The sequence below is a fragment of the Geotrypetes seraphini genome, chromosome 3 (assembly GCF_902459505.1).
Source record: "Geotrypetes seraphini chromosome 3, aGeoSer1.1, whole genome shotgun sequence".
NCBI classification, from domain to species: domain Eukaryota; kingdom Metazoa; phylum Chordata; class Amphibia; order Gymnophiona; family Dermophiidae; genus Geotrypetes; species Geotrypetes seraphini.
In genome coordinates this window covers 281,601,317-281,617,193 of record NC_047086.1, presented here as the reverse complement: position 1 = coordinate 281,617,193, position 15,877 = coordinate 281,601,317, and the positions used below count along the sequence as shown (strand labels likewise).

Below are 15,877 nucleotides of genomic sequence, written 5' to 3'. Positions count from 1 at the left end.
TTTGGGGACTCTTAAATATAAAATGGTGGAAGGTTATGACAATTGATGTCTTGCTTTACTGTATTCTTTGTCCTTTTGAGCTATCCCTGTTTTGTTTTTTGAGCTCTGCACTGTTTTGTTTTTTTCTATCCTGCTGAGCCCCTGGGGTGCTTTGGTAGCCGGGGTTGCTGTTCATCTTGTTTACGATGCCTACTCTTTGCATTTGGCTGTTTTTTCACTTTCGCTGTGTATTTTGTATTTACTCTGGTTGTGACCTTTTTCACTTTCAATAAATATATGTTTTAAAAAAAAATATGGAGAAGGAGGCTCAGAGTCTAGCACCATGGTCACTGAGGAAGCTCCACTACCTGTGATAGGAGGAGTCAGAGAGTGTTTGCGCTTGAGAAGCCTCGATGGTGAAGTCCCCGGGGTACGAGGAACAGAGTAGGTTGAGGCAGGAGGAGAAAGCTCCCTCAGAGGCGGTCTCGATGGAGGAGTCTTCGATCTGGATGGGCTTCGAGTAGAGAGTTGCGCGGGGACAGAAATCCCACCCGTCCCCGCCAAAGTCCCACCCATCCCCTTGAGGACTCCCACCCTTCCCCGCAAGGAATCCCTCCGTCCTCACCCATCCCCGCGAGGAATCCCCACCGTCCCCGCCCATCGAGGTGGGGGAGGATATCTTCTTCTTCAAGGAACCTACGTCAACACGAGGGCATCCATGGAAAATCAGGGGAGGGACATTGCATGGCGACACCAGGAAATACTTCTTCACCGAGAGGGTGGTGGATCGATGGAATGGTCTTCCGATGCAGGTGATTAAGGCCAGCAGTGTGCCTGATTTTAAAGCTAAATGGGATCGAAAGGTGGGATCTCTTCGCAAAGGGAGGTAGGGGAGGGTCATTGGTGTGGGCAGACTTGATGGGCCTTGGCCCTTATCTGCCGTCACTTCTATGTTTCTATCCCTATAAACTTCAGAAATAGTTATTTCTACTGAATTAAAGGCTCTGGTAGAAACCCATTTAAAAATAAGCAAAAAGACTTTATTAATTTGGAAATATTAATTGGGAAGAATACATACTTTGTAAACAGGTTTCTACCAGAGCCTCTAATGTTTATAATTTTTTATCAACACAACTAATATACTACTTTATCCTGAAGCAAAAAAAAAAAAAAAAGAATTTTTTTCCTACCTTTGTTGCCTGGTTTCTGCTTTCCTCATGTTCTCATTCAATTCCTTCCATCCACTGTCTCTCTTCTCTCTGCATCTTCCATTTACTCTGTTACTGTGCCTCTCCCTTTCTCCCCCCTTCCAAATTGGTCTGGCACCCATCTTCCCTCCGCTCCCCCCAGTCTGGCATCTCTGTCTTCTTCCCTGCCAGCGTCTTCTCCCCACTCTCTCTTCCCCATTTCCTTTCAGCGTCCTTCTCCCCCCCATCTTCCCCATGTCCTGTCAGCATACTTCTCCCTCCTGTCTTCCACATGTGCTTTCAGTGTCCTTCTCCCCCCTCTGTCTTCCCCATGTCCTTTCAGCGTCCTTCTCCCCCCTCTGTCTTCCCCATGTCCTTTCAGCGTCCTTCTCCCCCGTCTTCCCCATGTCCTTTCAGCGTCCTTCTCCCCGTCTTCCCCATGTCCTTTCAGCGTCCTTCTCCACCCCTTTGTCTTCCCCAGTGCTTTCAGCGTCCTTCTCCCTCCTCAGTTTTATCTTAAGCATCTTTTCCTCTCCACTCCACCTTTCCTCCCTTTCTCCCTCCCTGCCCCTTACCTTTGTGGCGCTTCCCCGCCCGACTGACAACAGAACAGGCCCGGTCGACAAACCTCCCTGCCCTGTAGCTGTGAATCTAAATTACCTTCTTACAGCAGCTGGAGTATTGAAGCTGCTGTAAGAAGGTAATTTAGATTCGTGGCTACAGGGCAGGGAGGTTTGTCGGCCGGATCTGTTGTCGGTTGGTCGGGGGAAGCGCCACAAAGGTTAGGGGACCTGACCGGCTGTGCACACTCCTCCCCCCATGGTTGCACATGGGGCGGACCTCCCCCCCCCCCCCTTTGCTACGCTACTGCCTTTTCCCTACCTGCCCTGCCGCACACAGCCGACCGGAAGTCTTCCCAATATCAGCGATGTCTGAGGAAGGAAGGACGACATCGGGGAAGACTTCCGATTGGCTATGTGTGCTGCAGCAGGGCAGGCAGGAAATGGAAGACGAGCCTTGCAGCAGGGCAGGTAGGAAAATCAGATGAGCCTCGCAGCATTGAACCCCGCGGGATCCCCGAGAGCACGAGGGGCGTCCCCACGGGATCCCCGCGACCTTAGTGGGTGTCCCCACGGGATCCCCGCGACCTTAGTGGGTGTCCCCACGGGATCCCCGCGACCTGAAGGGGGAACCCGCGGGATTCCTGTCGTCCCTGTTCCCGTGCAGCTCTCTAGCTTCGAGGCGAAGCAGCAGGAGTAGAAGCTTTGTGAGACCGAGACTTATGTTTAGTTTTTGAAAGAGCCTCGATGGCCCTCGATAAACAAGGCATAGAAGACTCAGTAATGGGAGGAGAGCACTTTTGCTTGAGAGAAGACTCCTGACTCCGCTTGGAAGCAAGATGCCTCGAATGCCTCGAGTGATGCCTCGATTGAGGTTCAGGAGATTCTGCCCCAGGAGGAGGCGAAGAGTCACTGGATGATAAGCGACGAGACTGTCGAGGCTTACCTCGAGGTGCTTCGATAGGAGGCTCAGGCTGGCACATAGGAAGCAGGATCGAGGTCAGGACAAGTTGAGCCATGACCGAGGAAATCTGAGTGGTTAAAATGGCTTTCAACATGTCCTTGAACATAAGCACTGAGACGAAAGGAACAGGTCTCGAAGGTGCAGCAGTGCGCTTCAAAGAGGGCGACCTCGAGGATGAGTATTCCCTATGTTTGGAGGCACGCTTAGCTGGAGGTCTCGTAGAGGCTGGCAGAACCGTAGGCACGGCCTGGGATGCCTGAGACTCTGGAGGCTTCTTAGGAAGGGTACCTGAAGGAGAAACAGGAGACTTACCCGCAGATGAAGACTTAGAAGGGACTGCAGTCAAGGCCGATGTTTTCAAGGCCTTGGTCGAGGCAACCACGGGGGGCGAGGTCTTGGAAGATGAGGCTATCTCCGAAGCTGAGGTCAAGACCCTCTCAGCAGACTGCTCCATAGTGCCAAAAAGTTGAATTTTAACATGGCGTCTGCGAAGGGCTTGAGGTTGAAGGGTAGCACAGCGCAAACAAGTATCGGGACACTGTTCGGGACCCAGGCAAACAATACACCAATGATGAGGGTCGGTGATTGAAATAACCCTGCCCCGCACTGGCTACACTTTTTGAATCCGGTAAGAAACCGGGACATAGAAAAAGGAGAGACCCGCGAAGGAATGAGGTTCAGTGGCCTGGCCTAGGTCCAAAGACTGGCGGCTGAAAAAAGGCAAAATAAAAACATTCAGTCGCGGGCACAGCGACTGAATGAAAATAACAAAGCCACGGTGCGAGAAGGCAACGAAGAGCTGCAGTGAACAAGACTTCTCAGCTCCGCGGAAAATGTTAAACTGAGGTACCTCACAGGAGACATGCGCCCTGACTCGGGCGGGAAGACACTTGCGCATGCACAGTGCAGCACTCGTAAGCTCTTAAAAGATCTTCAAGCAAGTCTGCTTGCGAGGCGTCCGCTGCGGAGCTCCATTGGTGAACACATGTTGAGAATATGCTGCCTGCTTGTGCTAGGATAAATGATGCCTCCATCCCTATGATGATGAATGTATCCTGGGTTTTTTTTAAACTTCCACCTCCTATGCAATCTGCAGCCCTAGACCTGCTGGTATATACACTTTTAACAAACATGCATGAGACGCACCTTTAACACATATATATTATGTTCAACACTACCGGCACCTTCATACCTGCTGGTAATTTTGGAGCATTAAAGACAGGCACTTCATTTTGTGCATTGCCCAGAGTGTTCATTTAATATACATTTCCATAGTATACTCAGAGGCTGCTACAAGGCATAGAAAAGACGGCGGAGAGCTATTTTGTGCATTTGAAGCTGGAATGCTTGTACCTAAACCAGTTAGAACTGGTTTAGCGTCAAATGTTACAGACATGGTAAGTTTTGAGCATTGAGGCCTTAGAATGTACTATGCATGGAAGGATGAAGATGTTTTCTGGATTCCTATGGGCTTCATTCACCACAGCTTTGTAAAAGGAGCCCTTGGTTTGTTTCCAACCAAAAACTCTTGCTCCTCCTCCAACCACTGTAGTTGCTGATGCTGTGTAATATTGATAAGATTATGGTCCCAGTCAACCTAGTAAGTGACAAGTAAAAAAAAAACCAACCCAAAACTGTTTTTAAGTATTAGCAATGCATTTCTGTATTATAGTACAAAAAATATGTATGGTAATTGATTTAGTTTAATTTTGTTTGGAAAGTCAGATTCGGTCAGTCAGCAATTGCTCAGACCCTCGGCTTAGAAGGAACATAGGTCCTACTTGCTACCCCATTCCTCAGCTGGAGGCAAACGTCTGCAACAGTTTGCCTAAAGTTGGATTTAAAATAACTAAGGCTTTTCAGTAGAAAGAGTCTGACCTATTGCTCTAACCATGAGACTATTTCTCCATTCACCCTTTCATTAGGTGGATTCGTGTAGTCCATTAAAACTATACTTTTGTGTGTAAACGATGACACCCTTTTCTCGCGCCCAGCACCGCTTAGAGTAGGACTGCTGAAACCGAGCCGGGTGAACGACTCCCAGTCCCTTCCTGGGCACAGAGATGGTGGAGAGGGCTGGGGTGTGTGTACGTTTCTTCTCCGGGTGGGGTGGGAGTGCGGTTACGGGCGGGGTTGGCTTGGTCCTGACCCCCGCCCGCCTCTCTCCGCTGCAGTCGAGAGATAATGACTCGGCAAAAAGCAGCGCAGCCGGACGACGGCGGAAGGAGGAGACGGTGGTAGCGGTGAGCCGCCAGGGCTCTTCTCGGCTGTAATGGCTCTCTCCCGCCACCCGCCGCGGCTCCTGCTTTCCCTGCGCGCTTCCTGCCGCCGCACGCGGCTCCCCTCAGCCCTCCCTGTACCCAACCTGCCTTCCCCCTGGCGCTGCTGGGCGCCGGGGCGAAGAGCCGCCTCTCTCGCTGCTGCCCGCCCGCTCCTCTCCTCCCTCAGCTGCTGGGGCTCAGTGCAGGAGCCGCAGCGGAGGACGTTTGGTGGTTCGGCTGCTTCCCAGGCCGCAGGTGGAGGAAGCGGCGGTTCAGAGCACGCGGCCGGGCGCAGGGACTCGCTGGCGCTGCAGGACGTCAGGAGGCTGCTGGCCCTGGCTCATCCCGAGCGCCACAGACTGGCAGGTAACCGGGGACACGAAGGGGGCGGGAGTCCTTGCCGGTCCCAGTTGGCGGGGGGGAGGGGTTGCTTTTGTTACTGCATCTGAGATGAAGACTTTAGGCAAACTAGGTGCTTGCCTGGGACCAATGAAGGACTCTGGCGTTAGTTTCCAGGCAGAATTTTGCACCGACACAATTGGCAGCTACATGCAGAAGCTTTTTTTTCTGTCTTCCCCCGCCTCCTGTGCATTGACCTGCTGCTGGCAGGAGCAGTTCTTTGGTGTTTCCTTTTCTGCCTCTCTTCATATGCAGTAGGGATATTGTACACAGAAAACAAATGTTCATAAGAATAAACTATCTATACTGGGTCAGACCTAGGGTCCATCTAGCCCAGTATCCTATTTCCACACTATAGTAGCAACATTATTTTTACCATTTTTCCTTCTCGGGAAAATATTTGTTTCTATATTAATACTTTTAAGTATTTAAATATTTATTTATCTCTTCCTCTTCTGTCTTCTAATGTATACATGTTCAGGCCCAGTCTCTTTTCATGTCTTTTGGCACAAGTTCCATACCATTTTTGTCGACTTCCTAGTCTAGACTGCTTCTTTTTACATTCTTAGTCAGATATAGCATCCAAAACTGAACACAATGCTCCCAAGTTTGTTTGTTTGTATATTTATCCCCCCCCCATCCTTATCCAGGGCGAGTTACACATTTACACACAAAATATAAAATAACATATAACATACAGGTCACATCAACGACAAACATCACTGTAACCATAAAACAGTCCAGACCATAGAATACATCAGTGACCAGCACCCTGCACTCAACAGTCTCCACTCCTCCTCAATTAACCAATCTCAGACCCAGTATTTCATCTGACAGAACAGGTGTCTTTTGAGTAATTTCTTAAAATTCTGTATATTCTGCTGCTGACGAATATACTCAGGAAGGTTGTTCCATTCTCTGGAACCAATACAATGGAAAACACTATTCCTGGATGACAATAGCCTCAGATCCCGCACAGATGGAATCGGCAGATCAAAATGGTCAGTAGACCAAAGCAATTGAGGCGAATTGCGTGGAACCTCACCAATAATTTGTACAAGGGCATCAACACCTATCTTCTGCTAGTTATGTCTCTCTCTATACAGCCTAGCATCCTTCTGGCTATAGCCACCACCTTGTCACATTGTTTCGTCACTTTCAAAATCCTCAGACATTATCATCCCAAGGTCCCTCTCCCTATCTGTGCATATTGGCCTCTCACCACCTAGTTCATACGGCTCTCTTGTATTTCTATTCCCCAAGTACATCACTCTGTACTTTGAACTGAATTTTAATTGCCAAACTACTGTTACTCAATTGCAATCCTCAAGGTCTACGGGCAGGCCAGACTCAGGATATTCACAATTGCATGGAAATCTCTTTTGTGCATATTCAGTGAAGCAGTACATGCAGATCTCTATGGGCGGTGGTGGCGCCCCTCCTCTTCCCCTTCCCTTCACATGTACCTCCTTAACGTTCCCGGTGTGAGCAGCAACCCCATTCTGCGTCTAGCGCATGCGGCATTGTACCGCGTGCGCTAAAACTGCTAGCGCAGCTTAGTAAAAGAAGCCCTTATTTTATATTTAAATATTTTTAATTCAAGTATAAAAAGGTACAATATTCAATTCAACTGTAAATCACAAATAGAGCCTTCCATTTCAATCTGGTTTTGATAAAAATTTCCCAAAGATTCAGTTGTCTGTGTTTTTACATCATCTGGGAAAATAATTGGATTGTACATCCTGTATGACAGAGCTCAGTTTAATGCTCTCTATCTCTACCTGCTGGTAGATGGTCATAATCCACAAGTCTCTAAATTCATCTACTATGACTAAAGGAAAGAAAATTATCAGGTAAGACATAATGTTTCCTTTGTATGGCAAGCAAGACCCCAGTTCTAATGTAATTATTGGATTTGTTGAGTGCATTAGATCTGATGGATTATGGAACTTTATTGGAGAGGTCTAGGCAATAAAATCCCATAATATATCAAATTAAATATTTTGTCTGTAAGCAGTATCAGCATTGTTTTAACTCCCAGAGAGAGTGATACCCAAGTTCAAATATATGGAATGCTTTATTATAAAAGGCAGGGTCAAATCTATGGAGGTGTCTTTCCCATAAAACAGTTGTGCAGAAAATATGGACAATATGTGTTTTTATGGGACCTAAAGTGCTATTATCCCATACATTCATGAGGAAGTGGCATACAGTGTTTAAATCGCTTTTATAGATTCATTATTTCTCTCAAGCATTTGGACATCAGGCATTTTCCTGTCACTCTTTTTGTCTGTCTTCATTGTGTATTGTCTGTTTTCTAGTACTGTAATATTTCACCTCCCTCCCGTTTACCTTTTTGGTTTGGTTTTCTTTCTTTGTTGCAAATGTGTCTGTCCTTTTATAACTTTTCCTTTCAAAGTTTCCTTTTGCTTTTAGTGTTGTGAACTGTCCTGTTCTGCTTGCTCAGATAGGATAGTATATCAAATTTTAATAAATATAAACAAAACTATGAAATTTATAAACATGGCATAATATTTGTAGATGTCTGACCCTATGTTTGCATTGTGCACAAGTGGTGTTAGTGGGTGGCAAACAGGGCAATTGCCCTTGGCTCCCTTGCCACAGGAAGCTCCCAGCTTACTTCAAGCTGAAGGAGTCATAGCCTGCAAGTGGGCTTTGGGCTCTTTCTCTAGTTTCTGCACTGAGTCCCAGCATGTGTGACACCAGTCCTTTCCCCACAGCCTTGCCATATTAATTGGAGTATAGTTAATATTTATTTAAATTATTTTTTATTAGAAAATGTAGACCTAAACAAATGATGAACATTATAATATTTGATTTTTAAATTATCTAAAGCATTACCCCAACCAAAAAGAGCCCTATCCTGAAGAGTTCCAAAGGATCAAACTAGCAAGAAATAATACTGGATGATTATGAGGTCTGTACTCTTATAACTTCCATTATCCTCCCCCATTATGGAACTTCTCAACACTCCCAATACCAGATGTCCTCATAACTATGACGCATGCCCTCGGTGACCATGATTGGAGGCATCTATCCCATATTAGTAAAAATGCTCTTTGCCTTTTAGGGGTATAGCAAGCATCTCTAGACTCCTAAAGCATCAATATATGTAACTTATTCCTCCAGTGCCAAAAGGCTGGTAGAGCTGCTTGCAGCCACTGAATTAGCATACATATTCTTCCTCAATAATAAACTTTGCTAAAAAATCAGTGTACCCAATAATCATCTTAAATAAGCATTAATTTCTCCTCAAATTTGTGAATCTTATTACATTGCTATTACATTACATTTAAACAAGACATCTATTCCATTATGTTTTAAAAAAATCTTAATCCATAGTTTCTGTATGATGGAAAAAATATAACAAAATCAAAATCCTAATCCATGTGCCAACTTGATAAATGTTCTTATTCATAAATTCTGAATTTGTCAGTTTACCTGTTAATATAGTACATGAAGAGAGAAAAAAAAGATTAGCTAGATCTGAAGCATTTGGACCACTGAATCGGAGAAGGAGGTGATTTGTCTTAGTACAGAATTGTAGGGAAAGATTGATTCATCTGGCTTGGCTTTAATAAACTTTGTATGTATACAACATGACAGCTAATAGTTGTTTCTGTTGCTTTTCCTTCAGCTGCTGTTGGCTTCCTGACAGTATCCAGTGTTATCACTATGTCTGCTCCCTTTTTCCTGGGAAAAGTTATTGATGTAATTTACACAGATCCGACTGGAGATGTGACTGCTAGCCTGACCACTCTCTGTGCTGTGTTGAGTGGTGTTTTCCTGTGTGGAGCTGCTGCTAATGCCGTTCGTGTCTACCTCATGCAGATCTCGGGTAAGAAAAAAGAAGCAGAGGATTGTGGCAAGCCCTCCACTCTTCAGTACAATCTGAATGATTAATTGGTAATAACCAGGAAAACTATAATGCTCCGTTAGAAGCAGAAGAAAGAGCTTGCAAGATTGCAGTTTAAGGACAGCAATTTCAAACTGCTTGTTTTGATGCAAAACTATGGGCTCCTTTTACTAAGCTGCGCTGGCGGTTTTAGCACGCGCTACACACCAATGCCTGGTGTTAGTATTTTCAGCTTAGCGCGGGGGTTAGCGCACGCTAATCTTCAGCATGCGCTAAAAACGCTAGCGCAGCTTAGTAAAAGGAGCCCTATGGTTACTTTGTATCAAATTTCAACCCATTGACTTTTTCTGCTCCTTTGGGTTTCTTTTAAAGTTCTTAAAGCAGAATTTTTGGGAGATTATTTCAGTATTATCAAATTTCAATGGGGCACTATAGGGGTAATTCTCTATAGCAGGGGTTCTTAACCTGGAGTCTGTGGTAGAGAATGACACGGGAACAAATTCTTCCCCATGGGAACTCATTTTCCTGTCCCTGCGAGTTCTTTTTCTATCCCTGCCCCATTCCTGCAAGCTCCATCCTCATCTGCACAAGCCTCAAACACTTTAAAATCATAAGGGTTTGAAGCTTGTGCAGTTAAAGCAGAACTTTCAGGAAAGGGGCAGAGACAGGGACAGCAACAAAACTCATGGAGACAGGACGGGGAAATTTAGTTCCTGTGGAGATGGGGGACAAATTTGTCCCCGTATAATTTTCTAGTCTGTACCCCTAGGGAGTCCCTGGATGGCTTTCAGGTGGTTCGTGAGGGTCAGATAAAAATTAACATTTATATTCACTATACAGCCTATATGTATATGTAGTAGTAGTAATTTTTTTCAGATATATTAGTGAAAGGAAGAAGAAGAAATATGGAATTGCGAGACTAAAAGATATGTATATGGAGAGTGATGAGGAAAAGCAAACATGTTAAGCAAATACTTCTGGTCTGTGTTCACGGAAAAAGATCCTGGAGAAAGTACTGAGATTGTCTGGCAAAGTTACACAAGAGAATGGAGTAGATACCGTGTCATTCACAAGAGAAAGTGTTTATGAACAACTTGAAAAATTGAAGGTGGACAAAGCCATGGGACCGGATGGGATCCATCCCAGGATATTGGGGGAGCTCAGAGAGGTTCTTGCAGGTCTTATTAAAGATTTGTTCAACAAATCTTTGGAGACGGGAGTGATTCCTGGGGTTTGGAGAACAGCAGATGTGGCCCCTATTCACAAAAGTGGTCGCAGAGATGAAGCGGGAAACTACAAGTGAGGTAAGCCTCACTTCGGTTATTGGAAAAATAATGGAAGCGTTGCTGAAAGAAAGGATAATGAAATTCCTAGAATAAAATGGGTTACAGCAGGGGTGCCCAATAGGTCGATCGCGATCGACCGGTAGCTCGCCAAGGCAAAGTGAGTCAATCACCCAGGACTCACTTTGCCTTGGTGATCTATCAGGCCGATCAGTCTTCCTCTCCCCGACGTCAATTCTGCCATCGGGTGGCTGGGCGGAACTTCCTCTCCGACGGTCTGCTTTTAAACAAGGGAAGGGAAGGGGTTTGGCAGACAAACTCGGGTAATTTATTCCAGGCATAGGAGGCAACTAGATGAAAGGAACGAAGTCTGGAATTGACAGTGGAGGAGAAGGGTATAGATAAGAGCGGTTTATCTGAGGAAAGAAGTTCTCTGGGAGGTGTGTAAGGAGAGAGATTGAGGAGAAGCAAAATGAATACACTTGTAGGTCAGCAATAGGAGCTTGAACTGTATGCAATGGCGGATAGGGAGCCAGTGAAGTGACTTAAGGAGAGGGGTGACATGAGCATAGCAAGGTTGGTAGAAGATGATTCATGCAGCAGAGTTTTGCACAGATTGCAAGGGGGGAGAGGCGGCACTGGGGGAGACCAGTTAGAAGTAGATTGCAGTAATCTAAGCGTGAGGTTATGAGAGCGTGGGTTACTGATGGGTGTTGATGGATATATGCCTTCCCCCTCCCCGATCCTTCCCATGTCTTCTCATTGTTTGAGGTTCTGAGGGTAACAGGTGCAGAGAAAAGGTGGGTGTATCAAATTGGGATATGTTGGGGAACCAGGGAGGTTGTATGGAGGGTATTTACTAGTGATGCCCGATTCGCCAATTTGAATAGATATGTTTTCTTAAAAAAATCGGGCTTGCCGATTCAGTGACTAATCTTCCTTCTCGCATACCTTCGGGCCTCCTAAAACAGGAATGGCAGCGCTCTGATAGTGAAAAGTTTCAAGTTTAATTAAAGTTTTATATATCAACCATCGACATGCACCTGGCCGGTTTACAAAGCTAAAAATAATGTTAAAATAAATTTTAGAAATTTTAGAAGGGGGGTAGGAGGGAAGAAAAAAAATGTGAACATTAAATAGATAAATTACAAATACGAACATGAGCTGAGGGTAAAGAGGGAAGGAAGTTAATTACATCATTAAAATAAATTAATTAGGGGAAGAGGGGGGCGGAATAAAACACCAGGAAAGGGGATCGCTTCTTAAAAGTGGTTCGTTTAATATACTGCTGTACTGTTAGAAAAGAAGATATTTAGACGCTATGGTATGCGTCTTGGAATAAGAACGTTTTTAGTTTAGTCTTAAATTTGTCAAGTGAATTTTTGTGGTGGAGTTGAGGTGGCATGGCGTTCCATAAAGTTGGAGCAACAATGGAAAAATTAGTATTTCTAGTGTAGTAGAATTCCTTGATAGAAGGTATGGTTAATAAATTTTGATTAGCCAATCTAAGGATCCGGGGAGAGCAATAGGGGATGATGAGTCTGTCAAGAAAGGGTGGGAGGCGCAAAAGTTTGATTTTAAAGACCAGCAGTAAAGTTTTGTAAGTGATACGATGTGTTATGGATAGCCAATGTGCTTCTCGCAGAAGTGGGGTAATGTGATCATATTTTCCTACTTTAAAGATGAATTTAATTGCAGTATTTTAAATGAGCTGCAAATGACATAATTCTCTTTGGGTGATTCCATTAAAGAGGGAGTTGCAATAATCTAAATGGGAAATGACCAGTGAGTGAATAAGGGTTGTGATAGCATCAGTTTTGAGAATTGAGGTTAAAGGACGGATGAGCCGCAGTTTGTGAAAACAACTTTTAACGACAGAGCTTATCTGGTCATGAAAGGTTAAATCTTTATCTAGAATGACTCCTGTCCTAAGTGCTGGCCGTCCACTGCCGCTGCTGCTCATGCTTTAGGAGGCCCAATGTCAGAGCTCACGGTGTAGGGGAGGGGGGCGGTGTCAGTCAGGAAGTGCTACATAGGCACCAGCGCTTTGGGTACCTTTGGCTACCTTTCCAGGGTAAAGAGCCCCAGCTTCTCTTGCATATACTGAAAGACTAGAGAAGCTGGGGCTCTTTACCCTGGAAAAGCGGAGACTTAGAGGGGACATGATAGAGACTTATAAAATCATGAAAGGCATGGAGAAGGTGGAGAGGGACAGATTCTTCAGGCTAGTAGGGACATCAAAAACAAGAGGGCATTCAGAAAAACTGAAAGGAGACAGATTCAAGACGAATGCTAGGAAGTTCTTCTTCACTCAGAGGGTGGTGGACACCTGGAATGTACTTCCAAGAGAGGTGATAGGACAGAGTACAATGTTGGGTTTCAAAAAGGGCTTGGATGACTTCTTGAAGGAGAAAGGGATTACAGAGTATAGATAGAGGGTTACTATACAGGGTACTTCAGGATTAGGGCACAAACAATGTAGGTGGTGGGAACTTAAAGGTCAAGGACCTGGGGGGCCACTGTGGGAGCGGACTGCTGGGCACGATGGACCCCTGGTCTGACCCAGCAGAGGCAATGCTTATGTTCTTATGTTCATGGCTTTAGGGGGCTCCTCGAAAGCTGGCATGTTTTCTCCTCTCCACCATTGTCCAGCTTCCCCTGGCCTCCCAGTCTCATCTTAAAAACTAATTACGGCCTGCAGAGGATCGCCAGTGATGTAGTGATTCTAGCAGGCTCTGTCGGCCTCCACCGCATGTTCCCTCTGCTGCGATCCCACTCCTCCTCTGATGTCACATCCTGTTTTGGTCAGGAATGGACAGCAGCTGAGGGAATGTACAGCAAAGGCTGACGACAGCCTGCTAGAATTGCTGCAGCATGGGCAATCCTTTGCAAGCCATAATTAGTTTTGAAAGTGAGACTGGAAGGATAGGGGGAAGCTGGACAATGGTGGAGAGAAGGGAGAAACATTCTGTTCTTTGGGAGGGGCGCCTGGTTTATGTTTATTTGTATTTATATACCGCTCTTCGATTATAACATCAGTGCGGTGTAGCTATTAGAAGTACATGGAGGGAGAGAGGGGAGTCCAAAGAGAGGGGCATATGCTGGACTGAGGGGGGAGGGGAAGAAATATTGGGTCTGAAAACAGAGGAGAGAGATTGTGGACAATGGGATGGAGGGAGGGAAAAGAAAGGGAGAGAAGTTGGACCCAAGGGATGTTGTGGAGGGAGGGGGGATAGACATACTGAATAGGAGGGTAGTTGGGAAGAGAAAGGGAGAGATGGTAAACCCTGGGGTGTTGCGGAAGGAGGGAGAGATGCTGGATGGAAAGGGTAGTTGAGAAAAAGAGAGCTGGTGGATCTGGGGATGGTGGAATCCATCGCTGCAACCGCTCTTTCATTCCACAGCTGGAAGCTTTTCCTCTGCTAGTGCTTCCTGGTCCCACTTAGGCATGAAGAAGTAGCAGAGAGTAAGCTTCACTCATGCTGCCGGTGACCTGAAAAGCGTAAGTGCCTTATCAGATCCCATGATGGGAGAGGAACGCAAGGTGGGGTGTTGCTGATGGATCACGGGGGTGGGGGGGGAGTGGTCATTAGAGAAATGATGGACTGCGGGGATAGAGAAAAAAAAGGAAAAATTCCAGACCTCCGGGGAAAGGAAGGGAAACGGAAAGGGAGGACAAAGAAGGAAGATGGATGGTGAGCACGGAGAAAGAAGAAAATGTCAAATGGGCAGGAGACCCTGGCAAGCGAGTTATCAGAAGACAAACAGAAACTAGAGCTTGGGACCAACATGATTTGACTAATGACCAGACAACAAATGGTAGAGAAAATAATTTTATTTTCTGTTTTGTAATTACAATAGGTCAGATTTGAAATGTGTATCCTTCCAGAGCTGGTGCTAGACAGTGAACATGAGCTAGGACCTCACAGAGAGAGGAAAAGTCTTTTTTGTTTGTTTATTTTGTTTACACCACAGTGCCAGTGTGGGTAGGAGAGGGCAAAGGGGGTGGAGTGAGTGAAGCAGCTACAAAATAGACCTGCCGAGCCATTTGAATAAAACACCCAATTGGACAGGAAAATCGAATCGAAAAATCGATTTAATAGGATGAATCAAATTGAAATTTTCTTCCCTGAATTGGGCAGCACTAGTACTTACTTTGAGCTCTGAGATGCCGAATGAGGACCGGGTTGTCATGCCACACCCGCCTATAGCAGCACCTGAGGGTTTCCAAATACCAGTGGATGCCAAATCTTCTGGTGGAGAATGGGGTCTGGTGATGGGCCTTCTTGGTTTCACATACATGATTATTACTTGTGACATGCTGTGCAGTGCTCCACACATGGCCTTAGTCAAAATTTATTTATTCAATTTTCTATACTGTTCTCCCAGGGGAGCTCAGAATGGTTTACATGAATTTATTCAGTTACTCAAGCATTTTTCCCTTTCTGTCTCAGCAGGCTCACAATCTATCTAATGTACCTGGGGCAATGCGGGATTAAGTGACTTGCCCAGGGTCACAAGGAGCAGCGTTGATTTGAGTCCACAACCTCAGAGAGCTGAGGCTGTAGCTTTAACCACTGTGCCATACTCCACATTCGACAGGCTGCATGCTGGGAGGGTTGGGGGTGCTTATGGGGGCTGACATCATTGAGGGCCCTCATATTAGGAGACCATAGATGTTATGTGAGCCCCTGATAGCTCCTGATAGCTCCTGAGATGCTAAGGAGCACAGGATGCCTTTGTCTAGGGCTTAGATAGTGGAGGCCACTGGTTGACGCTCACCTCTAGAGGGTGTTCCTGATTAAGTGCCAGGCCCTCAGGGAGACACTGTGGGGTGATCTCCAGTCATGGAATGAAAAAAGGTGCCTCTTATAGTGGCACAACTCCACAAGAGCTTTCATCTCCCATGGGAATAATTGGGTTCACGCCTTTCCCCATCACTTCCTCTTTCACTCATACACTCTGGGGATCGCTTTTTCTCTCTGTCACACCTTTTCTCACCCTCTGTCTCTCACTCTTTCAGTCTCTCTCACGCTCTCTCTAGCTGTCACCCTTATATTCTGTGTGTGTCTCTCTTATGCTCTCTAGCTGTCACTATCACAACCTCTGTGTGTCTCTCTCTCACGCTCTCTCTAGCTGTCACTCTCACAATCTCTGTGTGTGTGTGTCTCTCTCATGCTTTCTCTAGCTGTCACTCTCATAATCTCTGTGTGTGTCTCTCTCTCACGCTCTCTCTAGCTGTCTCTCTCACAATCTGTCTCTCTCTCTCTCTAGCTGTGTCTCTCACAATCTCTGTGTGTGTCTCTCTCTCTCACGCTCTCTAGCTGAAACTCACAATCTCTGTGTCTCTCTCACGCTCTCTCCAGC

The 15,877-nt window shown here is 45.8% G+C and overlaps 1 protein-coding gene across 2 annotated transcripts in view; it reads left to right on the top strand.

The window, feature by feature from the left end:
* Positions 1–4,783: 4,783 nt before the first annotated feature.
* ABCB10 (ATP binding cassette subfamily B member 10) overlaps positions 4,784–15,877 on the top strand; it is a 94,142-nt gene continuing 83,048 nt past the window's right edge. Inside the window, exons 1-2 of one of the 2 annotated variants that reach the window (XM_033938879.1) lie at positions 4,784–5,317; positions 9,009–9,209. In XM_033938879.1, the coding sequence (XP_033794770.1) occupies positions 4,963–5,317; positions 9,009–9,209 (556 nt within the window). In that variant the 5' untranslated portion in view covers positions 4,784–4,962. Of the gene's footprint in view, positions 5,318–6,937; positions 7,204–9,008; positions 9,210–15,877 lie in introns of those variants that run through there. The other variant, XM_033938880.1, reaches the window with a different exon arrangement.